The sequence below is a fragment of the Antechinus flavipes genome, chromosome 3 (genome assembly GCF_016432865.1).
Source record: "Antechinus flavipes isolate AdamAnt ecotype Samford, QLD, Australia chromosome 3, AdamAnt_v2, whole genome shotgun sequence".
Taxonomy (NCBI): domain Eukaryota; kingdom Metazoa; phylum Chordata; class Mammalia; order Dasyuromorphia; family Dasyuridae; genus Antechinus; species Antechinus flavipes.
The window spans coordinates 566530782-566557857 of NC_067400.1; the positions used below are offsets into that span (position 1 = coordinate 566530782).

Genomic DNA, 27076 nt, shown 5'->3' on the forward strand with positions numbered 1-27076 from the left:
ATCAAGCCCAACAAAAGAGTTCAGGTTTTATTCTGTGGTAGCAATAAAGAATCAATCGAGTTTGAGGAGGGGAAGAAATGAGGCATTCAGATCATCTGTGGACTTTGTGGAGGATTAGAAGAGGACAGAGACTAGAATTGGTTAAGAGGTTGTTTCAGCAATACACAAATATGGTGATAATAAAGATCAGACCTAAAGGAAAAGCAGTAGTAGTAAAGAAGAAAATAGGGATTTTAGAGACATTGTAAAGGAACAAACAGCAGAATAAATGACTAAATCAAGTAACTAAAATAAGTTGATGTCAAGATTTTGAGCATGGAAAAATGGTTTCATTAACAAAAACTCATCAGAAAGGCCTTTTGGGAAAGTTAAGATTTTTAACATCTTGAACTAGAACATTGAAATGGAAACGTTTAAACATAGATACTTAGGTCTCTCATTGAGGTGAAGAGCGCAGAATGATAGTTTTAGATAATCAGGATAAGGGGTGAAATTGTTGAGAATGGAGCATAGACTGAGGAAGGACTAGCAAGAGAGGACAAAAGACCAAGAAGTGAAGCTGCAGCAGTGCCCAAAGGCAGCGAAAGAAGCAAACACCAGTAAAGAACATAAAGGAATACTATTGAAAATAAAATAAAACAGGCTAGTTCCAGTAAAGACCTGGGTTTTTTTTTAAGAAAAAAAAAAGGCTATTAGATCGGACAGGAAAAATCTTTTGAATCTCTTAGCTGCTCTGCAAGGATTAGGTTCTTTAAGGTGATGACATTTGATTTTTAGAAGAAAGAGGAAAGTAGCAAGGAAATGAATGCAACAGCTGATAAGAAGGGGAGGGAGTTGAACTGTGACAGATGCAGTGTGCTCTATAAGTCACAGGATCTGAAGACTATCATGTGTATGTCATGTTTCCAGGACAAATCTGTTTCTCCTCATCTAGAAAATCCATCAATAAACATGAAGTACCTGCCATATGCCTGGCAAAAAAACTGCTGCTCTCAAGGAGTTTACAATCTAATGGGACAGACAGCATGCATATAAATATATCCAGGGTAAGCTCTATGCAAGATAAATGGGGAGATACTTAACAGAAGAAAGGCATTGGAATTAAAAGTAGGGTTGGGGAAAATTTTCTGTAGTAAAAAGTTTGTTTTGGATGATCTCTGAAGATTCTAAATCTCTAGATTTCTATCCAAAGGAAATAGAAGAGACAGAAAGGTCACATGGACTAAATGACAGTTTTTTTCTGATTGAGCAGTGATCAGTCTGTTAGGTATGCTAGGCCAGAGAAAGACTTTAAAAATCTAAGAGGAATGTCTTAGAGCTCTGAGCTCTTTAAAGTCAATGAGGCAACCAGGTAATGCAGTGCTATTGGAGTTAGTGACATTCAAGTCAGACAGTTCCTTCTTGTGTGACTGTGGATAAGTCATTTAACTCTTATCTTCATCAGCTTTCTCAACCATAAAAACACAGTAATAGTAAAGTATAGGAGTTATGGTAGTGACCAAGTCATCATTTGGTTTGACTAGAATGAAAGAATATATGTGAGCAGAATAATACGAAATGAGGGAAAGTCTCAAGAGTCTTTAAAGATTCTCAAGACCTTAAAGCTAGTAAATTGCAAATAAATTAATAGAAAGTTTGTAAAGCCATTAAAATTTCAGGATTTTAAAAATCATCTTTCATTCCTTTAATATTGTTACTCTTTGCTGGGCTCCATAGAAATCATTTTAATCAAATTTATCTTGCCTTTTATCTATGCCATCATTGATTGATTTCTGCAAAGATACCTCTACAATTGGAATTCTGCTTTTTTGCAGTAATAAAGAATGAGAGATTTCCGTTTCTTTTTGAACACTATTGATGGATGTTAGGCATGAAATATTTTAGTCCTTGTTCTTGATGTTCTGGAAGAGGAATAGGCTTATGAAACATGATTGTGAAAATAGAGCTTATGAGTCCCAATTTCAGAATATTAGTGAATCTTGAGCTAGGAAATTTTAGAAATTTTTAGAATTTGAAAGATCCTTCAAGGACTGACTTTTTGTAGCTTTGAAATGAAGACAAGAGTGTCCTTCCCAGAATAGGACATATGAAAGACTATTCATTAAGCAGAAATTGAATCCAATTCTGTTTTAAGTAAGGTTTTAGGATTATTGGGTAGACATGTAGATATCTAGTTTTTCCTGTGAAACATTTCTTTCCATATGAAATTATCAAAGAGACTTCATTTCTCCATATGTTGTTTTATTGAATATTTATTGAGGATTTAAGTTTCTGTGATATTTGTAATTATAAATGCATTGGTATTTTTAAGCCTAAAAATATAACTAGAAGATATCAACAGTTTTCTTGATTTTTATTAGGTTTTTAAACTATTCATCTTAAGTATTTACTATTTGTTTTCTTCTCCCCTCTTCTTGTAGTCACTTTAGAAGGTGCTTGATTACAAACCATGTAAGCAAATCAGATTCAGTATTTTATGGTCATATTTTGCATAAAGTCCAAAATGGAATTTCTTAGCTTGAATTTTAATCACAAACTTTGCTTCTGAATGACTTTTTATTTGTGGTTGGCAAAACCACTCTCAAAATGGGAAATGTGTAGATGGTTTTAAGACAGTTTCAATAAAGATACATGTAAGAAGTTTTAAGTAGTAGCTCTTTTAGACCCTTAATGTGATCAAAGACAACACATTCATCATAGAATTTTCAAATACTCACATTCTTAACCTTCTACTCAGGTTTCTGGAGCCCATGGATGCCCTGCCAGATAGTAATAGTAGAGAATTTTATTTGGCTCATTAATTAGTATTTTCGTAGTTGGAGGCCCATTCAGCAATTTTTATCTATTTCAGTTCTAAAAACCATCTGTGGTTGGCTCTTTTGGTGAAAAAAACTTCTTATGTGGTACTTTGATCTTAGCATATTCTATACTTGGTTCCAAGGAATGAATAGTCTCCGAATCTTCCTGACTTGATCAGTGTCCAGAACCATTCTCTTGGGAGGGACCTCTTTGAATTTTCTAGGCATGATCAGTCAACAGATGTAAATTTACCTGTCCATAAATACCCTTGAGATAGAAACACTCTTAAGGGATGTATCTGCAAGTTGGCTCTATTCTTTGCCTGCTCTAATACAGGAGTATACTGGAATAAGAATCAAAGAAAGCACAAAATTAGAAGTGCTAAGGATTGCATATTCTTATTAATGTCCAGTTTTAGTTGTGGCCATTTTAGGGAATGCAGTAACTTTTGAAAGGGTTCTTAGCTCTGCTCTGATAACCCTGAAACCATAGATATTTGTGATAGCCTTCTAGACCCCATGTATTTCATGACATCAGTTTTGGGTGTAATTGATTTTGTGTCCTATATCAATCTGTCTAAAACTCTTTGAGTGGTTAATGCCTCTAAAGTTTTCCATCCTTTTGAGAACAAGATTTCCCTTTTTAAAAATAGTTTTATAGTTTGCATGGTGCCTGGCATTCATTCATAAGCATTTAATAAATCTTCAGTTTTTAAATAGTCAATTAGTAAGCGTGTATCAAGAAACTATGTAACACACACTATGGTATATACTTAAATTAGAAATATAAAGAATAAAATAATACATAAATGCAAGAAGCTCACATTCTAATATAATAAAGTGTACTCACTATACTGTCATGGAACTTTCCTTGAAAAAAGACATGTACATTTATTAGTCAAGTCCTATTAAAATATACATGAATTACTTTAGGGGAAGTTCTGTATGAAAAGAAAATACAAATGTGCAAGTTGTTCATCAGAAATGGGAACTGTCACTTTATATGTACTAATAAAAGATTTTCGTTTGTGTTACTATTAGTACATCATTATTATTTTGGGTAGTGTATACAACTCTGAGTTTTGAAATATAATAGTCTCTGAACAATCGATTTTGATTAACTGTAGGGATGGGAAATTCATTATCAAGGATGACATGAATATATGAAGTGGGCAAAAAATTTATTAAAGAAAAAGACTGATCACAGGGGGAGATTGGCTGGTCGTTTGGCAAGAGTAAGACAAGGCTACCCCAGTACTACAATTTGAACTCACAAAATGTTAAAAGGCCTAGAGGAAGGATGCATTCTTCATAAAGGATTTATGAGATGATGTGGATGACAAGGACAAAAGACAAATTGGTTGTGAAGCTTTGGCTAGATTTCATTCTGTAGTGAAGGAAGGGAGAAAGTTAACTTTAGATCCATTGAAGCATTAAAATTACTTACACACACACACACACACACACACACACACACACACACACACACACACACCCCAACTTATAAGGAAAATTCTCCTCTAAGAAAACAGGGCAGAATGCTGCTAATACCATTCCCAAGATCATCTTGTACCATTCTCAGGAGCACTGAAAATGCTGGTTAGAGAGAATGTGTACCAAAGAAGCCTCAGTAGACTCTAGTTCCCAACTGAGAAAATACTCTTATCATTCTTTTCCTTAACCCTTTCCCACGTCAGCTTTTTTTTTGGGGGGGGGCAGGATTTGCCTTTCTTTATTTTTATTAAAACTTTTTATTTACAAAGCATATGCATGGGTAATTTTTCCAATAGTGATCCTTACGTAAACCTTTTGTTCCATATTTTCCCTTCCTTCCCCCGACCCTCTCCCCTAGCTGGCTGGTAATCTAATACATGTTAAATATGTTGAAATACATGTTAGATCCAGTATATGTATACATATTTATACAGTATCTTGTTGCACAAGAAAAATCAGATCAAGAAGGAAGAAAAACAAAAACAGAAAGAAAACAAAATACAAGCAAATGACAACAGAGCATCAGAATGCTATGTTGTGTTCCATACTCTGTTCCCATGGTTCTCTCTCTGGGTGTAGAAGGTTCTCTTCATCACTGCACAAGTGGAACTAGTTTGAATCATCTCGATGTTGAAGAGAGCCACGTCTGTCAGAATTAATCCTCGGATACTCTTGTTGCCATGTAAATGATCTGTCCCAAGTCAGCTTTAAGAGGGAGCACAAGTATTCTCCAAGCCCCACCTGAACCAAAACATCATTTTTTACACTTCTGTTTTATATTCTCCTTATTGTAGTATGTATAAATACTGCCCTTTTTTTCCTGTGACAGCAGTGAGTAAGCTGTTCTTTGTTTTCATATCTGCCTCCTCCTCCTCTCTGGGTATTGAAACCCAGAATGTTGCAAACATTTCTATATTTCTTGTCAATTTTGAAACCTATTCACAATTCTCTTGCAATTGGCTGCTTCATAAACTGCAGGCCTCCCCACTTAGTTTATTTTCTACATTTATAGGAACAAGTTATCAATCATTGAAAGCTTCATAATGTGGATTAGGGAGGAGGACATCTATGGTGGGTGCCAAGACATTGCATAATTTTTTCATCCTGATAAAAGAATGTACATATACAGTTTACATTAGCAATTTAACATTTTGATTTTCTTCTCTGTTAAATGAGGGGGTTTGATTTTTTTTTTTTAAACCTGCCCATTTAAAATTTTAGAGCCTGAATATCTTTTAGCCAAAGATTTAGTCAATCCTGGAAGATGTTTCTTCTCAGAATTGAAAAACAATGGGATCTTTAGAGAAGTTCCATCACCTTTATGACATCACTTCTCTAATCCTCCTTAATTCTCCTAGATAGCTATGTGAAGCCCATTTAATAGTCAGCCCCTTTGAGTCAGGATTTTGATTTCACTGTGTCCTCTGATGACTCTGTTACACAGCATACATATTGCCTCATTTTATGACCATCAGTGAATTTTGTTACCACTTGGTCACATTTTTAAAACTACTATTCTTTTTTCAGACAACTAGAAATGTTTACCCTGCTATACCATTTTCATGTTTGCTAAATTTCTTCTGGAAATAATTTTATCATATTATTTCTTAACATCTTTGATTATATATGTAACCTTTAGAAAGATCTGTTACAGCTGCTGTTACTTGTAAAAGACACACTGGAAGGGCAAATTGATTCTAAATTTCCTGTTTTGTAAATAGCACTATAAATAAATAGTTTTTAGGTTACATACAGTACTATCTGTGCTGGGTAGTTAAGTTTACCTTATGAGCCTTTTTAACATTCTGCATTCCTAATAATCAGTTTATATATGAACTTTTGGAGCATAACTTGTTTAATAAGTTTGAGACTACATTGGGAATTGGTTTTGATCTTGACAAATCTCTAACTAAAAGAGAGCTAACTTGTTAGGTGAGTGAATTAGGATTGAAAAAGATTTTAATAGTTTAGAACAATGACATTGCGTAGCTTTGCCTCACTTAAATTCAGTTCACATGCAAGTCAAGATATCACTGGTCTTCGAGAATGAAAGATAAACAACAATGTTAAATTTCGTAAGATGAAATGTAATAGGAATACATGTAAAGCTTTGCATTTATTGTTGTGTTTTATTTTATTTCATTTCATTTACTTTTTTCTGAGGCATTTGGGGTTAAGTGACTTGCCTGGGATCACACAGCTAGGAAGTATTAAGTGTCTGAGGCCGGATTTGAACTCAGATCCTCCTTCACAGCCAGTGCTCTATCCACTGTGCCATGTACTTGCCTCTTTATTTATTTATTTTTAAAAATCAACTATACAAGTACACATAGGCGGGGATATGAATAGTAATTTTTTCTTTTTCTTTTCCTTTTCTTTCTTTTTTTTTTTTTTTTGCAGAGGCAATTGGGGTTAAGTGACTTGCCCAGGGTCACACAGCTAGGAAGTGTTAAGTTTTTGAATTCGGGTCCTCCTGACTTCAGGGCTGGTGCTCTATCTACTATGCTACCTAGCTGCCTCTTAGTAGTAATTGTTGAATCATGTGTGACTCTTCATGACTCCATTTTGGATTTTCTTGGCAAAGCTACTGGAACACTTTGCCATTTCCTTCTCCAGCTCATTTTACAGTTGAGGAAACTGAGGCATGCAGGGTTATGTGATCTCTCTTGATCTCCATAGAATCACACAGGAAATAAATATCTGAAGCCAGCTTTGAACTCGTCTTCCTTGCCTCCAGACCCAGCACTACCTAGCTGCCCTTAGAGAATAGGTCATTTGAGAGACTTGTGTATTCCATTTAATTGCAAAATTCAGTCTGATTCATGATGGCCAAAAAAAGCACAGTATTAAAGATGCTTCTAACAAGAATTCCTGGTTGTTCAGCACAAAGGATGCTAAACGCAAATTGTATCAGTTTTCCACAAAGTGGATGAACACATACATCTTGGGCATCTTGAACAAGGACAACAATAGGGAAATTGTGGTTGGAAATGGGTTAGAAACAGGGAACCAATTTCTTGGAATGGGGAACTGGAAAATTGTACAGTCTATGAGTAGTAGACATACTTTTTCATTGATTAGCTAGACATTAGAAAAGCATATTGATAAATAGGCTATTAACAACATGTATCTTGAGCTTATCATCATGTGGAAATTGTGTGGTTTTCCATGAGGCCAAATGAGGAATTAACTTAAAAAAGAGGAGCTTTGGCTCACACAGAAAAGGGGAAGTCTTGTAAAACAAGAGACTTAGGCTCATAGGAGCAGGAAAGTTAAATGCTAATAAATTACCAATACATCCTAATTTCTAAGTTAAATAATTCATAGTTTGTTCAGTTTTCAACTCTTTTTGACCCCATTTGGGGTTTTCTTGGCAAAGATAATGGAATACTTTGCCATTTCCCACTCAAGCTCATTTTACAGATGAGGAAACTGAGGCAGGCAGGGTTAAATGATTTACCCAGGGTCACCCAGATAGTATCTGAAGTCAGATTTGAACTTGGGGAGATGAGTCTTCCTAATTCCAGGTCTGGTAGTCTATCCACCGTGCCATACACCTGTCCAATAATGAGCCTTAATGAGCTGGATTACTTTTAGAAGTGGTGTTGCTTTCATTGGTCCCAATTGTTGCTTACTGTAAAAGCCTCCTCTGTTTTGTTGTGTTTTTGTTTTTTCTTTTCTCCCTTTTCTCCTTCCTCTCTCTGAGTTCTTTACTTGGTAATACTTGGCTACACATCACGTGGTGCTGCACACATTGCCAACTATCCTTTTGGCAAAGGACATCATTTAGAACAAAGAAAGGTGATGTATCAAAAATGAGTAATAATAGATGAACACCTGAAGTATTTCAAAGCATTCAGGCGTTATTAAAAGAATTAGAGGAAAGCCTTCAGTATGTGGATCCTTTAAAAAGAGGTTGTTGAATGGCTCTGGCAAGAATTGTGCATGGCAAAAAGATATATATAAGGAGGGAATGTTTACTTCAATGAGATCACTTTAAAACTTTAACTTAGAAGTCACAGCACTCAGAACAGGTGTCTTGCTGTCTACTTTAATTTGATACTGATTTTTGCATTTTAGGAGAGACTTTTAAAAATTGCATTGAAATTGCATTGAATCCCAAGGAGGGGCAACTAAGATAATTAAAAGGATTCCAACCTATGTCACATGCAGGCTTTAGTTCGGTTGAAGAGAGGGAAGAAAAGGTAGCGAACATCATTGCTGTCTTCATATATTGGAAGGACTAGCTTGTGAAAAAAGAATTAAACTTAATTCCAGAGATGAGAACTAGACTCAATAAGCTAAAAATACAGAAAGACAATTTTGGTTTAAATAAAAAAGCTTCCTTAATAGATTTCTTATAACTTAAAGAACAGTTTCCTATTCCTCCAGTTGTTCATGTAATAGCTAAAAGATCACTTTTGTTGTTGGAGAGGATGGTCCTTCCCCATCTTTTCCTAATCTCCAAAATAAGGACATTCTCAGATTATAGGGTACTGCTGTTGTTTTCTAAGCAAAATAATATAGCACTTTTTCCTCCTCATCCTCTTCCCCTCACCCCCACTCCCCCAGTTTGTAAGTTGTCATTGCCCCAGTGAGTAGGAATGTCTCTTGGGTAAGTTATGTCTATAGGCCTAACCCCTCTTTGTGCTCCCATTTCTCTTAAAACCCTTGAGATTTAGGACTTTTAAATGAAAGGGATTTACAGTCTTGAATGTTAGGACTACTTGTGTGGTATTCCTTCCTCTGGATTAGATAAAAGTGAGTAGATTTTTTCTTTAAGACAGTAGCCCTGTGCAGCTTTCCATTTCATTAATAGGTCCTCTTTTCGTGACTTAAGTACATCCTATAGGTGAAAAGCTCCAATTAGCTTACAAACCTTCTCCATAACTATAAAAGATCTGTTTTTACAAGTTGGTCCTGTTCTCCTGGCAGAGATAAGTAAATATTCTTTTCTCTGCCTACACTTTATTACCCTCCCTTTATTACCCTTTATCTTCTATTTTTTTCCTCTACTTGATTAAAACATACACTTCTCTCTACTCCCCTTATTCATTATTTTCTTTCTATTAATTCATTTGACTTTGTGCAATAATATAAGCTTTATTTCTCTTTTACATAAGATTAGTTGTTTTCTGAAAAATTAAAAGAATGTAGAAGAGATTGAGACAGCCATGGACTGGGTCTTACAAATCTGCCTGTAAACAATTCTATGTACTATTTAATCTGGTATTTTTATTTTTCATTATAATCCTGGATAAAATTCTCTTGACCTTATACAATGTACATACACACTAATTTAACTCAGCACAGTACATTAGGATGGGAGAGAGGTAGAGGGAAGATTTCATCTATTTGACAAGAAGATTGAACTAGCTGAATTTAAAGGACATCCAAAGCCCTTCTGATTCTAGGATTCCCTAAGTCAATATATGTTCAATTAAGCCTTTTAAAGCATCAAGATTATAAGTTATTTATAAGAGAATACAAAGATCTAACAATTACTGTACAATTTTGCATAGATATAAAATGTATGATCTTTGGAAGCAGAAACATTCACATTTTTCTTTGTAGTTGACATGCTTATTAGGAAAGAGTAAACAATAAATGCTTTTTAATTCTATATGGACTAGTTATTGAATTTGAAGATAGTCATAGGACTAAGACAATTGTTCCGTAAGTTTATGATTTCAGTCATGTTAATAATAGTTACTGCTTCCTTGTGAACTAGTAGAGTGTTTTAGTTCATAGTTGTGTATCTGTCCCTAGTTGTTGTTATGTTGTGGAAGAGGAGAAAAGGGTCAAGTATCTAAGAGAAGGGATATTTTTGCAGGACAGCATTGATTTCTTACTTATAACAGTAGATAAATTTAATAGCCAACTTGAAAAATGTGAGAAGTGAATAGTAGGAGTGGAACAGGGAAAATGAATTATGAATATAACATATAAAATCTTAGTATTCTACATTATTTGAACTGCTGACTCAGTCAACAAATATTGATTAATCATCTACCATGTGCCATGTATTGTGTTTCCAGTAAACATTTTCCCTAATATAATTTTTAAAAATCTTTTCCAGAGATTCAAGAAAGGAAATTAGATAATCAATATAAGATTGTTGGGTGATTTTGATAATATAATTCAATGCCATTTTAATGAATTACCTTCACAAACTGAATAATAAACTTTTAGGACTGAAATAGTTTTAATAAGTGAGTCAGGCCATAGATTTCATCTAAATTCTATGAGAATGAGCAGTTCAACAATCCAATCCAATACATATTCATAGAAGTAAAAGCAGCTTAACTTGGAAATCCAGCAGCCCAGAGTACCCTTAGAATATTTGTCAAATATATTCTTGTGTAGAATTCTAAAGGAAGTGAATTTAGAATATTGTCTTTTCCTTGGGAATCCTCATTTGTTGGAAAAGCAAAAAAGAAAAGCAACATGTGTAAAATGGTCTGTGGTGGAGAAATGGAGAGTCAACTCCTTAATAATTGAGACATGCTGATGAAGAGGTACTTACATAATGAAAGTCTTAGTGAACATGTTGTTGCAGATTTTTCTTCCCATGTGGCAATCTTGCTTACAGACTGAAATAAGTAAAACTTCAAACACATCTTGTTGTTTTTAACTACTCACCAACTGACTTTTCTGTCTTTTCTTAGGGAGCTGACTCTTTTTTGGAGTAAATTGCAAAGAAGAATTGATTCTTCTTTAGATATCTTTTTGGAGCGTTGTCGACAGTTTGGTGTTATTGCTAAAACCCAGCAACATCTCTTCTGCCTGATTAGAGTTGTACAAACAGAAGTAAGTAATTTAGGCTGCTCAGGAAAGTGGCTTAGAGAAATAAAATGACTTGTCCAAGGTTACACAATTAATAAATGTTGTAGTTAGGCACAAAAATACATTATAAGGCATTGTTGAATGATAACATCCTTATATGGATTCCATATGCTCTTGAACATCATAGTTTGTGTTCAGAGTCAGTCATCTAACATCATATGCAAAACCTAGATCATGAGGTTATCACATTCCAAACTCTGATGCTTTAGTATTTCAATTTTACATCATGAACTACCACCTTAATTTCATCTAAAAATTGCTAATGTCCCTAACCAGAATCTCAGAATTTCATAGACGGTAGGGAATTTTTAGCAAAGAAGGGAGAAGCATTTATCATGTACTAGGCATTGTGCCAAATGCTTTACAATACAATAATGTCTTTTCCTCACAACAACCCTGGAATCAGGTGCTATTATTATCCCTATTTTATACTTGAGGAAACTGAGGCTTAAGAGGTTAATTAATTTGCCCATTTAGGCAATCCAAATGTCTCATTTTATAGAGGAGAAAACTGAGGCCCTGAGAAGAAAAAAAAAACTTGCCTAAAGTCACATCTAATGACTGAGCTATCTAATCCAAGTGTCCAGATATGTGCAGCCTAATGTTTTCTTCTGTTGTGTTATATCTCCATTTTCCCCCCTTTGTATTCATTTCTGTTACCATTTCTGTCATTCTTTGAAATAAATATTTTCCTGCATCCTTTTCCAGCATGGAGAATGGTCTTAAAGTTGAAAATAATTAAAAAGGAGCTGAAGCCGTAGTTACATAAAGGCTAGTTTCTTTACATGAATGTTCAGTCTCCAGTCCCAGCAAATTTATTTTCCTGGATAATAATAATCCCATTTAAGGAGCCCTTTCAGGTTTTCAGAGAACTTTACATATTTTCTTTTATTTGACCTTGTGAGATTAGTCCTTTAGGTATTTAATATCTCCATTTTACTAGTGAGGAAACTGAAGCTTTAAGTAATGCCTAAAAGGATTCAAAAAGAACCCCCAGATATGATTAAACAACCTCTTGGTGTAGTGTTGAGAGCTGGGTTAAGAATAGTCAGAGAAGATAACATGTGTAGAGGGGGGTGATAAGCTTACTTCAAACTCTTTAACATGGTCAGAGTGGGTGGGGTTGAGTGAATCACCCTAAGAAGTTTGAGGCGATATGATGGATGTTAGAAACAACCAGTAAGAAGGTTGTGGTCTCTGAATGAAGACATAATTACCTATTCTTGTTCCTGGAACAGAGGTGGAGAATCAGGAAGGTGGTATAGTATAAGAAACACTGGATTTGGAGTCAGAGGACCTGAGTTTGAATCCTGCCCGAATGCTACTTACTACTACCACTACTACTACTACCACTACCACTACTACTACTACTACTACTACTACTACTACTACTACCACTACCACTACCACTACCTGTGTGACCTTGGGCAAGTCACATAACCTCTCTGGACCTCAGTTTCCTCCTCTGTAAAGTGAGGGGGGTGGACTAGATGACTTCCAGTGTCCCTTCCAGCTGTCTGTGATTCTAAGAAAGATCATCAGATGGGTAATACATCATATAACTTTTTATATAATATATCTGTGCCAAGTCACTTAATTAGTAGTACCTCAATTTCCTTCATTGCCCAGTGGGCATAGGCACAGATGTGTGAATTATAAAAATATGCATCATCCCTAAAGTACTCCCAACACATTCATGTTCTGAATGTTAATAATTTAAATAAAAATGAATTTTTTTTAACACATCATATTTGTACTGTATATGACCTTGAATTGCTTTGGTAAGTTACTTTCCAGCTTTCCTGCCTTTCATACAATTACCTTTGTCTAGGAAATCCCCTTTACTCTTCCATGTTTATCTAAGCTACAACTTCTGCATCCAGTTTGTCTTATCATTCTTCTGTTGACCACAGCACTGAAAATCAGTATCAATATACATCTCTATGTGTGTACCAAGTTTTAAGTTTGAGGCTAACGACTAAATTTTTTATTACTTTGTATCTCCCACAAGGCCCACTACTGGATGGGTGTTTAGGAAATATACATATATAAATTGTGGTTGATTTTTCTCACATTTTTATGTGAGATCAAGTGGGCACCAACTTGAATAATTAAAGATTACTTTCATTTTCATATTAAGATCAAGAGACTAGAACATCTTTCCAAAGCAAATTGTGTAGCTGTCTTAGGAAATGTTTCAAGCATTTGTCTGTTTTCTTTAGTTATTATTGGTCTTTCATTTTTGAACTAGATCAATGACATCACATGATGGTATCTTGTATTTAAATTGGATTTAAGTGCGGTAGAATTGCACAAAGTTGGCAGCCTCACTTTTTTTTCTTTAGTCACCAATGTCCAGGGACAAAACAAAAATCAGGATAACTCACAGTGACTCGGAATTGCAGTGAATGATCTTACATCTTCCATGTCAGACAAAGCTCTAACCACTCCATAGCATTTGCTTCAATTGCCTTCATGGTTATTGGAATTAATTGTTCTCATCTGCCCATTCCAGCAAGGGAAGTCTTCAGGTGCTTGAATTGGTCACTCCTCTAATTCCCCAATAGATTTGTGACCCTTTGGTTATTCCCCCCATGGTTGACCTGTCTGCCAAAATGGTATTTACCAAAGAGTGACCGTCATATATGCTACAGCTTCTTAGAGCCACAGGTGAGAGTTGAGTGCCATGTATACACCAAGGGTGAATAAAGCCCTCAAGCCCACCAAAGGTGCCAGTCCTCCTCTTTGAATACGTACACCCAGGTTCTTTAGTAAGATTGTCCCAAAAATACAGATGACTTTTCAAAAGTGATAAAAATTAGTAAAAATTAGTAGTTAGTACTGACAAGAAAAGTGAAGTGTCCACCCCTAAACTTATTAATTTCAGAAGTGCACATAATTGGGGCAGCTAGGTGATGCAGTGGATAGAGCACCGGCCCTGAAGTCATGAGAACCTGAGTTCAAATGTGGTCTCAGACACTTAACACTTCCTAATTCTGTGACCCTGGGCAAATCACTTTACCCTAATTGCCTCAACAAAAAAGAAAGAAATTTCACATAATTGTGATTCAAGTGAAATAAAGCTAGCTTTCAAAAGGAAAAGAAAATCAATATAAAACTTTGGTATGTTTAGGAATAGTAACAATAGTGCAGATTTTTTACACAGACATATTCAGCTGTTTTCATTCATTAGATGAGATATATCCTCATTGCATTGAAAAGGCCAGTAACCCAGGGCCAAAGAATGGTACAAGGTTGGAGAGCTGGTGAGAGTATTTTTATATAATTTTCTTCTCTGTTTCAGGACAAAATCAATTTTTTTCTTCCTCTCTTCTGTTAGGCAGAAGATGCTGGTGTGGCAGTGTCCATTTTATTATGTGTGAGAGCCCTTCAAATTCGATCAAGTGAAGATGATGAAATGAAAACATCAGTGTGTAAAACAATTGGTTGTCTTTTACCAGAAGATCTTGAAGTTAGAAGAGCCTGTCAGCTTACTGAATTTTTGTTAGAGCCCAGCTGGGCTGGATTTAACCTGTTAGAAGAACTATACCTGCAACCAGATCAGAAGTTTGATGAGGAAAATGCTCCGGTTCCCAACTCTCTCCGATGTGAGCTTTTGTTAGCTTTAAAAGCACATTGGCCTTTTGATCCTGAATTTTGGGACTGGAAAACCTTAAAACGACATTGTCACCAACTCCTAGGTCAAGAAGCTTCTGATTCAGATGATGACCTCAGTGGCTATGAGATGTCAATTAATGAGACAGATGTTTTGGAGTCTTTCCTCAGTGACTATGAAGAGAACAAAGATGATAAACATTCCAAAAGAAGAGATTCAACAGATCAGCAGAAGGAGAAAAGAGACAAAAAACCAATTGGTTCTTCTGAAAGATATCAGAGGTGGCTCCAGTATAAGTTCTTCTGTGTCCTCTGCAAAAGAGAATGTATAGAAGCTAGGATACTCCATCATTCCAAGATGCACATGGAAGATGGAATTTATACTTGCCCTGTCTGTATAAAAAAATTCAAAAAAAAGGAATTTTTTGTACCTCATGTAATGGAACATGTGAAAATGCCACCAAGCAGAAGAGACAGACCCAGAAAGAAATTATTGATGAAGAGAGAGCGTTCCCAAAAGGGTAATGGCTCCAGGAGTCCTTCTGGAGCATCTGATCAAAATCAGTCATCCAATGAGCAGGGAGACTCTCAAGAGTATGTTACCTTCAGCAAACTAGAGGATTGCCACTTGCAAGATAGAGATTTATACCCTTGCCCTGGGACAGACTGCTCCCGAGTATTTAAGCAATTTAAGTACCTAAGTGTGCATCTCAAAGCTGAACACCAAAACAATGATGAAAATGCCAAGCATTACTTGGACATGAAGAACCGGAGAGAGAAATGTTCTTATTGTCGGCGACATTTCATGACAGCTTTTCATCTGCGGGAACATGAGCGAGTTCACTGTGGACCTCAGCCTTATATGTGTGTGTCTATAGACTGCTATGCGACATTTGGGTCAGTGAATGAGCTACTTAACCACAAACAAAAACATGAGGATCTTCGATACAAATGTGAATTAAATGGCTGCAGTATTGTTTTCAGTGATTTGGGACAGCTTTATCACCATGAAGCTCAGCATTTTCGGGATGCATCCTACACATGCAACGTTATTGGTTGCAAAAAATTCTACTATTCTAAAACTGAATTTCAGAAACACCTTTCCATGCATAATGGTGACATGTCAAATGGAGATATTAAGACAACAGTAAAGCTTGAATCTGCAGCAAATGAAAAGAACAGTTGTCAAGATCAACCTCATTTACTTGACCCAACTGAGAAATCGCATCTACCTGAGGATCTGCTTTTCTCTGTGGAGGCAACTAGTTCCCAGTTAGCTCCAGATATTGAGGAAGCAGGCTCTGATAACCTAAAAGACAACAGTGACAGCAATTCCAGTGATCAATTAAGTCACAGCTCATCTGCCTCAATGAATGAAGAACTCATTGATACACTGGACTCTCCTGAGACCATGCCAGATATTTTACTATCCTCTCATGATAAAGTCTTTGACCCTTCCAGTTTAAAAGAGAAATGTTCCAATGTGGCAGTTTGTTTTGATGGGAAAAAGTTTACCTGTGGTTTTGAAGGCTGTGGTTCCACATACAAAAATGCTAGGGGTATGCAGAAACATCTCCGAACGGTTCATCCTTGCCATTTCAAGCATAAAAAACCATTAGGAATAAAAGATAAAGAGATGTTTCCATTTTTGGATAGTGAACACAGTCAAACAAATGAAAACTTTAATGCTGAGCCTAAGCCTGGTTCAGATACAAACAGTGACTCCCCAGATGAAGGCCTAGATCACAATATTCATACTAAATGTAAAAGTGATCTTCAAAGTTGTCACCATTCTCCCGAAGCCCCCATTTGTTCTTCCAGAGTTCCGTGTACTGAGGATGCCATGTTGGAGCTTCTGTTACGCTTGAAACACTTAAGCTTGAAAAACTCAATAACACACACATCCTTCTCAGGGTCACTGCCAGTGTATCCATCCAATGGTGCTAAGTCCCTTCAGTCAGTTTCATCAAACTCTATATCAGACCTTCACTTTCAGAACCAAGAAGAAAATTTGTCAAGTCAATATCTTGCACAATTGGCAGCCAAACCATTTTTCTGTGAACTTCAAGGCTGCAAATATGAATTTGTGACCAGAGAGGCTTTGTTGATGCATTATGTCAAAAAACATAATTATTCCAGAGACAAAGTCCTACAGTTATCCATGTTTCAGCACCGATACTCCCCTTTCCAGTGTCATATTTGCCAAAGGTCATTTACCAGGAAAACCCACCTTCGAATTCATTATAAAAATAAGCATCAGATTAGCAATGAAAAAGTCACTCACAAATTATTTGATAATGGAAAATGTGATCATGTAAGCCCCTGCACAGGGGATCACTTGAAAGGTAATGTCTTGGGTGGTTGCTCTGCTTCTACTTTTTGTGGAAGTGCAGATCTTGGAGATGATCAGACGAATAACTCTGAGAAGCAAATCCGACATCCTAAAAAGGAAGAGTGTAGTTCTGAAACTGATTTGGAATCTTCCTGTGAGGAAATTGATAATAATATGACAGGAAAATCATCTAGCATTTCATCACCAATAGATAGCCACAGGGAAGAATTAGAAGCAAGAGAGGGAAGAGGGAGTAGAAGAACTGTTGCCAAAGGAAATCTGTGCTATATTTTGAACAAGTACCACAAACCATTCCATTGTATTCATAAAAGTTGCAATTCTTCATTCACAAACCTAAAGGGCTTGATTCGACATTACCGAACAGTGCATCAATATAACAGGGAGCAGTTGTGTTTGGAAAAAGACAAAGCACGAACAAAAAGGGAATTAGTCAAATGTAAAAAAATATTTGCTTGCAAATATAAAGAGTGTAATAAGCGTTTCTTATGCTCCAAAGCACTGGCTAAACACTGTAGTGATTCCCATAACTTAGACCCTATTGAAGAGCAGAAAGTCCTTTCTGAGTCTGATTCTGCTGCCAGGTTTCCCTGTAGCCAACCACAGTGCCCAGCGGTCTTCTACACGCTTAACAAGTTGAAGCACCACTTGACAGAACAGCACGGAATTGAAGGAGAGATAAACTCAGACTTTGAAATTCATTGTGACCTTAATGGCTGTGATAGAATCTTCACACATCGAAGTAACTACTCTCAACATGTGTATTATCGACACAAGGACTATTATGATGACCTCTTTGGGAATCCAAAAGTGGAAAATGAGAATGTACTGAGAAGTGAAGGTGAGAAAGGTTATGGAACTACCCGCTCTCACAGTGAAACAAGTCAGAATAATAAGAAAGCATTAAATACTAAAACTAGAAAATGTGGTGGGCTGATTAAAGACAAAAAGCTTCCAATAATTTTTAAAACAAAAGAGGAAGCCCTAAATATGTGTGCAGAGCAGTCTGAACACACTCAATACCCCTGCATGATTCAAGGCTGTGCATCTGTTGTCAAATTGGAAAGTAGTATATTAAGACATTACAAACGTACACACCAGATGAGCAGTGCTTATTTAGAGCAACAAATGGAAATGCTAGTAGTTTGTGTTAAGTATGGTACCAAAATTAAAGAAGAACCACCCTCTGAGGTAGAGCCTTGTGTAAAGAAGGAAGAAACCAGAAACTGTGAACCAGGAAGCACAGCACATACCCACCACACTGGTGAAAATGAAGCATCTCTCCAAAAAAGCAACAGTTCCCCTCATCCAGAAAATAAAGGAAATGGTAGTCAGGAAGGGTGTGTAGAAAGCAATTCTGTATTTAATACAGATACCTTCCTATATAGAGAAACTTCAAAATGTAACCATAGTTCAGAAACCACTAACTTGGAAGAGTGTCATGTTACTGAGCCCTCTTCCTGTAAAATTGAAAAGTCTACACCTAAGAACACTGATGGAACTGAGAGCAGATCCCATTTAACAAATTTCCAGTTGCCTTTACCAAGAAAAAGGGTACCAGAAACTGGGCACCATACCTCTAGACTGGAAAATAATGTGGTAAAAACTCCAATTCATGTTCCAAAAGATACATTTCGGAAACATTCACAGGCCAGATCATTTGATTTGAAGACTTATAAACCCATGGGCTTTGAATCTTCATTTTTAAAATTCATTCAGGAAAGTAAGGAAAAAGAGGATGATTTTGATGATTGGGAGCCATCGGAGCACTTAACAGTAAATGAAGTTCCACGGCCCAGTGATGACTTAGCAGGGAATGCAACTGTGGATGGTATAGTGAATGAAAAAAGCCCTAAAGTTGATATACCTCTTCCTTCCAATGATTCTGCAATTCATGATAACATGACTGCAATCCAGCCTATCATTGTAGCAGAATCATCAACTGTCCCTTCCCTTGAAAATCTGAGGGTCATATTAGATAAGGCACTAACAGACTGTGGAGAGCTTGCCTTAAAACAACTACATTATCTGCGGCCGGTGGTCGTCCTGGAAAGATCTAAATTTTCCACATCTCTTTTAGACTTGTTTCCAACAAAAAAAACAGATGAGCTTTGTGTAGTAGGGAGTTCCTAAGTAGCAGTTTTGTTTTAGAGAACAGACTGGCTTCAGTACTGCAGCATGGGGACAATTGCCAATTCGAACAAAGGCTGAGCAGCAGCCACACTATTGTTTAGGGTAGGGTAGGCTGTGCATTTTCATGAATGTATAATATCTTTGTCAACAGTATTGGCAGCGTTCATTAGCTCCCCAGTTGGTTTGTTTATTGGTTGGGTTTTTTTGTTTTGTTTTGTTTTATTAAGAAAATGGAACTGTGCTCTGTTTGGTGCTAATTAATACATCAAATATACTGGGGCTTCCTTTTTCAAATTAAGTGTGCATGATTGTATATGGAACAGATACTGAGGCCCAGGGTGGGAGGGCAGGGGGGAGGGAGGCAGACAGAGTTCTTACTTGACTTGAATGTGCACCTAAGGGTGCTTTGTGTAATATATTGTACACTACAGCATCTTATATTTTTTGAGTTGAGTTTCAATAAATTACAATTTTTCACCCATTTCTGGTTTAATTGGCAAAAATTTTCATGCCATTCACAAGATGAAATGAACATGTGTTCTTGTGCTTCTTTCCAGTCATGACTAACTGAAGCAGCCAGTGTTAAACTTATTTAAAGAAAAATCATTGTTTTAAAAAGTGGAGATGAAAGGGAGGAGCCAGTTCTTAATGGCAGCCTGGAATTGTAGAACTAATTGTCACATGGTCCACTGAAATTTTTTATCCACATTCACCAAAAGGAAGTGTCTTTCATTCATGTGTGAAGGATGGGACTTGATACACCTTTCATGAAGTTTTAGAAGTGGCAGACAGAGACTTAAGGAAGTGGAGGAATCATCATTTGGTTTTTTGTTTTTTCCTGCATGTGTTGTTTGAGATAATTGAACATGAGGGTCTTTATTTTCTATGGGTCTTTCCAATGATACGCTAGTGAAATCATAGTTCTAGGTAACTAAATTTCAATGCTCCAAGAAATGTTTTTCCTCACCTTTATTTCACTATTCCTGCATGTAATAATACTAGCTTTTCTTTATACCCTCTATTTCAAGGCTTCTTAAACTTTTTCCACTTGTGACTCCTAAGAAATTTTTATGTGACCCTGGCTATATAGGCATACAAAATAGGTGTTCAGATCAAACATTTACTGATAATAAGTCATAATTTCTCTCTCTCTCACACACACACACACACACACACACACACCATTCAATTAGATAATCCCATGTGGAGTCACAAACCACTAGTCCACTAATGTCCCATCAGTATAAGTGCAATTCTTACTTTTGGGTTGTTCTACATAGCCTCTGGTGGCACTTCCAACCTAGAATTTCTGTTATTCAGACATGAATAACATGGTGCTTGCTTATGGTAGTAACCCTTTTAAAAGTTATGGAAGTAATGATCTGCTACTTTCAAGATAAACAGTTCATTTGAGAATAATTAGGAATAATTTCACTTCTCACATTGGAAAGATCCATTTGGCATAGGAGGGAGTCTGGAAACCAGTCAGTTCAAGTCTCATACTGCAACTAGTTCATGATATGACCTTCCCTTCCCTACCATATACAGTTTTCAACATTCATTTAAGACTTTAGGTTCCAAATTTTCCTTTCTTCTTCCCCCACTTCATCCCTCCCCAAGAAAGCATGCAATCTGATATAAGATAAATGTGTATTCCTTTTAAAACATATTTGTCGTCTTGTGTAAGAAAAATCAGATCTGAATGGGAAAGACCATGAAAAAGGAAAAGCAAACCAACAGAAAATGAAAATACTATGCTTCAATCCACATTCAGTCTCCATAATTCTCTTCCTGAATCCAGATGGCATTTTCCATCCCAAATCTATTGAAATTGTCTTGAATCGGCATTCCCGAGAAGAATGAAGTCCATCACAGTTGATCATCACCAATCTTATTACTATGTGCAATGTTCTGCTTCTGCTCACTTCATTAACCTCAGTTCATTTAAGTTTTTCCAGGCTTTTATGAAACCAGCCTGCTCATCATTTTGTATAGAACAATAATCATTACATTCTTTTATCATAACTTTTTTCAGTCATTTTCCCAACTGATTGACATTTTTCCATTTCTTGCCACTACAAAAAGAACTACAAATATTTTTGCATATCCTTTTTCCCTCCTTTATAATCTCTTCGAGATAAAGACCTAGTATACTGCCGGATTAAGGGTTTGCAGTTTGATAACTTTGGGCATAGTTATATATTGCTCTCCAAAATGGTTGGATCAATTCACAACTCCACCAACAATGCATTAGTATCCTAATTTTCCCACATCCCCTCCAATTTTTAACATCTTTTCCTGTCTTCTAAGCCAATCTGAGAGGGGCGAGGTGGTACCTCAGAATTGTTTTAATTCTCATTTCTTTAATTAGCAATTTAGAGCACTTCTTTTCCACTTCTTTCTTCATTTGAAAGCTGTCCATTCATATACTTAGACCATTTATCAATTGGACAAAGATTTATATTTTTATAAATTTGATTATATTTTAGGAATGAGACCTTTATCAGAAACAGTAGCTGTAAAAATTATTTCCCAGTTTTGTTTCCCTTCTAATTTTGACTGCATTAGTTTTGTTTGTGCAAAAACTTTCTAACTTAATGTACTCAAAATTAGCCATTTTGTATTTCATACTCTCTACTAGTTCCTTGATCTTAAATATCTCCCTTCTCCACAGATCTGACAGGTAAACTATCCCTTGCTCTATTCATTTGCTTAATATCCCCCTTTCTGACTAACTCCTGAACCCATTTCGACTTTATCTTGGAATAGGGTGTTAGGTGTTGGTCAGTGCCTACTTTCTGCCATACTGTTTAACAATTTTTGTAGCTATTTTTTGTCATAGTGAGTGCTTATCCTAGAAGCTAGAATCTTTGGGGTTATCAAATGCTAGATTACTATAGTCATTGACTTATGCATAACCTTTTGAGCAAAATCTATTTCTCTTTTTGGACATGTCTTGTCTATAAAATAAGCATATTGAACTAAATGATCTCTGATGTCTCTTCCTACTCTGATATTCTCTGAAGACAAGGTAAAGCATCATATTCATTTTGATCAACACAGTGCTTACACTGGGACTGAGACGTGGATTGGGAAGAAGAGACTGATAGGTGGTAAAGTTAAAGAAAAATTAATGAAACAGTCATCTCCCTAAACAGTTTAAATTTTACTTGTTCATAAAGTCCATGCATGTAAAGCAAATGAAAATATGTGCAAACTAAATGCATCCATACTTGGCACAGAAGAAAAGAACTACCAAACTGATGAGGCAAATGAAGTTAATTTTTTTTTTTAATATAACTTTTTATTGACAGAACCCATGCTTGGGTAATTTTTTACATTATTCCTTGCACTCACTTCTGTTCCGACTTGTCCTCTCCCTCCACCCCCTCCCCCTGATGGCAAGCAGTCCTATACATGTTAAATATGTCACAGTATATCCTAGATATAATATATGTGTGCAGAACCAAACAGTACTCTTGTTGCACAGGAAGAATTGGATTCAGAAGGTAAAAATAACCCAAGAAAAACAAAAATGCAGTTTGCATTCGTTTTCCAGTTTTCTTTTCTTTGGGTGTAGCTGCTTCTATCCATTGAAAAATTGAAACTGAGTTAGATCTTCTCTTTGTCGAAGAAATCACTTCCATCAAAGTACATCCTAATACAGTATCGTGGAAGTATATAATGATCTCCTGGTTCTGCTCATTTCACTTAGCATCAGTTCATGTAAGTCTCCAAGCCTCTGTATTCATCCTGCCGGTCATTTCTTACAGAACAATAATATTCCATAATATTCATATACCACAATTTACCCAACCATTCTCCAATTGATGGGCATCCACTCGTTTTCCAGTTTCTGGCCACCACAAAGAGGGCTGCCACAAACATTTTGGCATATACAGGTCCCTTTCCCTTTAGTATCTCTTTGGGGTATAAGCCCAGTAGAAACATTGCTGGATCAAAGGGTATGCACAGTTTGAAAACTTTTTGAGCATAGTTCCAAATTGCTCTCCAGAATGGCTGGATTCGTTCACAACTTCACCAACAATGCATCAGTGTCCCAGTTTTCCTGCATCCCCTCCAACATTCATCATTTTTTCCTGTCATCTTGGCCAATTTGACAGGCGTGTAGTGGTATCTCGGAGTTGTCTTAATTTGCATTTCTCTGATCAATAGTGATTTGGAACACTCGTATGAGTGGAAATAGTTTCAATTTTATCATCTGAAAATTGTTCATATACTTTGACCATTTATCAATTGGAGAATGGCTTGATTTTTTATAGAGTCAATTCTCTATATATTTTGGAAATTAGGCCTTTATCAGAACCTTGAACTGTGAAAATGTTTAAGAAGTTGATTCTTAAAAGATCAAAGTGGGAGGAGAGGATGTCCTGCATTGTGGGAACAGGGGAGAGGGTGTGTTTGTACTATGCAAATATGTACAGATGGGAAATGGAATGTCAGGCACCAGGAGTAGCTAATGAAATAAATTGGAAAAGTTAAATAGATGTCACATTGTTCAGGAATTTATTTAGGGATTGTCAAATTTGTAGCTGCACTGGTTGTTACTTATTAGAAAATCACATTAATATTATATATTTTTTATTTTGTTACAAGATTTATCAAATATATTTCAATGTGTTTGGGAGCCAGATGGTGCTTGATCAAATTTGATATTTCCGGGGTAGAAAATATATGGAAGAAGGAAAAAGTAGGGGAAACATTTAGGAGACCCATAACAGTTAAAGAAAGTGAGAATTAACATTCAAGTAGAGTGAATGGAAAGAAAGGGACATGTGAGAGTTGTAGAGATTAGAGAAAATAAGGTTTGGCAACTGATTAGATTTGGAATAAAGCAGAAGACTTAAGATTAATGCCCAGATTGGGAATCAGTAGTTGACTAAAAGGTTGTTGATGTCCTCTATAGAAATAGAGAAGTTGAAGGAGGGGTGAATTTATTGAAATATAGGAGTTCCATTTTGAACAAATGTTTCAGATGGAATTCCCGTTAGTTCATAGCCACATAAATCCTTTCCTGATCTGCCCAGCTAGTAGTGTATTCCCTCCCAAAACTAGTTTGTATTTATTTGATATCAATGGATATAGAGATCTGTGTCTGCCTACACACACACACACACACACACACACACACACACACACACACCTCCCCTGGTGAGGAACTGGGATTTAATTTTTGTCTTTGTATTTCAAGCACTTGGTAGAGTACTAAGTACATAAGTGCTTAATGCTTATTTATAAGAAGATATCTACATGGGCATGATATGGGAATAAATTAGTGTTGCGCATAAATCAATTAGTATTGGGCATAAAGATTTGGTAGTTGTTTGCATAGTTGTTAATTAAATTTATGGAAGATGATGAATTCATTACGTGTAGAGAGATAAAACTTAAGTGAGGGTGTTGGCGTGCACCCACACCCACAAGAGGATCCCACAAAGGAAATTGAGAGGAATGGTCTGACAGAAGTAGGAGAGTAATGTCTTGGCTTCCAAAGAATGGTTGACATTGTTAAAACTATTGAAATTACATATCAAGAGCTTTTAGTTATTCCTGATGATTCCTCTTCTGAATTGTTTTTCACAGGCAATTATCTTGGCTTGATAATTCTCAGTTATTGGTATTTGGATTAAGTAAGAGATGGCCTTAGCTGTTTATATCTGGCTGCTAATAAATTTTTGAATCATGGCTTCAATTTCAGTTTTGCTTTGCTACTTCAAAGTTAATTTAAAATATAAAATGAAATTCTCAGCTATTGGTCTGTAGAAATATTAATGCTTTTATCACTGTTGTGCTTCAAGCTAAGCCTCAACAGGTCATTCTGCTTAGACTAAACAAACAAGGAGTTATTAAATATCCCATTTTTATCAAATTCTGCCCTTTAAAGCATACTGGTTTATGGTTTTAGTTAATCCTGACAATATTCTCTTGTTCTTTCCTGTATTTTATCTTTAACTTCAGGACTGTAATATCCTATAGATATTAATATCTGGCATCTAGTTTTGTCCCAAATCCTTCAACAGCATTTAAGTTGAAAGTTATCATTTCTTTCAAAGTGACCTGTAAATTTTTTTCCCTTCAAACAAAGGTCATTTTCCTTCAGCATTTCTATGTTAACCCAGTGTAAGCCCACCCCCTTTTTTTTGGAAACAAAAAACTGAGCTGTTTACTGCTTTTCCTGATATTTGGTTCTCCCTACTCCATTTTGTGTGCATATATATATCACAAATCTCAAGCAATGTTATCATGTTATATTATGCTCATACCCCAAAAGCTAAAACCTCCTTTTTTCTGCTTCATCAATTCTGTTAGGTTTTCAGTCTGACACCATCTTATACTATAAACATGCATTTTCTAGTCTGGGCAACTTCCTCATTGTCAGTGAAACCCAAAGTACTTTTGCTCCCAATCTTCATCCTTCATCTTGACCTAGTCTTGAAGTGAGCTCTCAACCCTCTTTCTATTGAAGCCTTTAAAAGGTATCTCTATGAAATGTACCTTGATTATTCCAACCCTTTTACTGATTTTCATCTTTTCTAAACTCAGGTTTTTACTGACATAACACAGAACTTGCATATTTTTCTCTTCTCCCATGCATTTTAATCTTTTCGTTTCCTTAAGTTGTCTGAAAGAGCAAAGAAAATGATTCAGGCTATTTCCCAAGACATGTAATAGATGTTAATGCAGTAAATTTTGAGGGCCCAACATCTCATTCTCTGTCCATCACTATTTGCCATGTTGTCTTACTGAACCTAACATGTGGTGTTCTCTTCTTTAATATAATATAATGGTTCTCTCTAAGAGCAGGTTTCTCAGGGAGGTTTTCTGGAGGCAGCCTTAGTTTCAGTTCGGAGTAATAATCATTCCAAATGCAGCCAGCTGATAACATCCAAACGTTTACTTTCTCCTTCCAAAATAGTCTGGTTAGTTTTTCTTAGAGGCCTATCTTTCTGCTTGGTTCCAAGAGCTCTTGCAGTTGTCTTTGGCCTCTGCCTTCTTCAGCCTCCAGCCAGCACAAAGGTGGAAGATGGAATGAATCTGACTCTGCCTTTGAGAGTGGGCTTGTGGGCTTCTTCCCAGAATGCTCTGTGTCTGTCCCAGAGTGCTCTCTGGCCCTAAGAGCTTGCTTATATGAGCTCTCTAAAGGTGTGAACAGAAGCATTGTTTCTATCAGTTCCACTTAGTACCTTGCTTCAAGTTCTGGCCCTTAACATCTCCTTGTAAGATCAGATCAATCATACCGAACCATGCTAATTTAGATAATTATCGTCTCTATCAATTCTAATGACTTAACAGCTTATAAGGATTCTAACACTAACAGAAGAATCCTACTCTGTAGTCACTCTGTTGCTCTCATGGTGAGAATGGTAATGCAGAATTCAAAATCAGGAGACCTGTTGGAGACCTTTCAATTTATTGTAACCTCAGAATTGCATGATTTTAGACTATAGAATAGTTGTTCAGTCATTTCTCAATTATGTTTGATTCTTCATGACCCTATTTATGGTGGTTTTCTTAACACAGATACTAGAGTGGTTTATCAGTTCCTTCAGTTCACCTTACAGGTGAGGAAACAGGCAACTGGTGTTAAGTCACACAGCTAGTAAGTGTCTGAGGCCAGATTTGAACTTGGGCAGATGAGTCTTCCCTACCCCAGGCCCAGCACTCTATCCATTGTGACATCTAGCTACCCCTTCTCAAATAAAATTACCATAAAATGCACTGTCTTTTAGAGTTGTTGTAATAAAGATAAATTTAATATCATAGAATTAGAGTTGGAAGATAACCTCATAGAAATGAACTTAGAGATCATTTAATTTGC

At 36.2% G+C, this 27076-nt stretch overlaps 1 protein-coding gene across 1 annotated transcript in view; it reads left to right on the forward strand.

Annotated features, from left to right (window-relative positions):
* Window positions 1-19717, forward strand: part of RLF (RLF zinc finger) — a 98685-nt gene extending 78968 nt beyond the window's left edge. Inside the window, exons 7-8 of the mRNA XM_051987772.1 lie at window positions 10961-11102; window positions 14479-19717. Of these exons, the coding sequence (XP_051843732.1) occupies window positions 10961-11102; window positions 14479-19236 (4900 nt within the window). The 3' untranslated portion in view covers window positions 19237-19717. The remainder of the gene's footprint in view (window positions 1-10960; window positions 11103-14478) is intronic.
* The last annotated feature ends 7359 nt before the right edge of the window (window positions 19718-27076 follow it).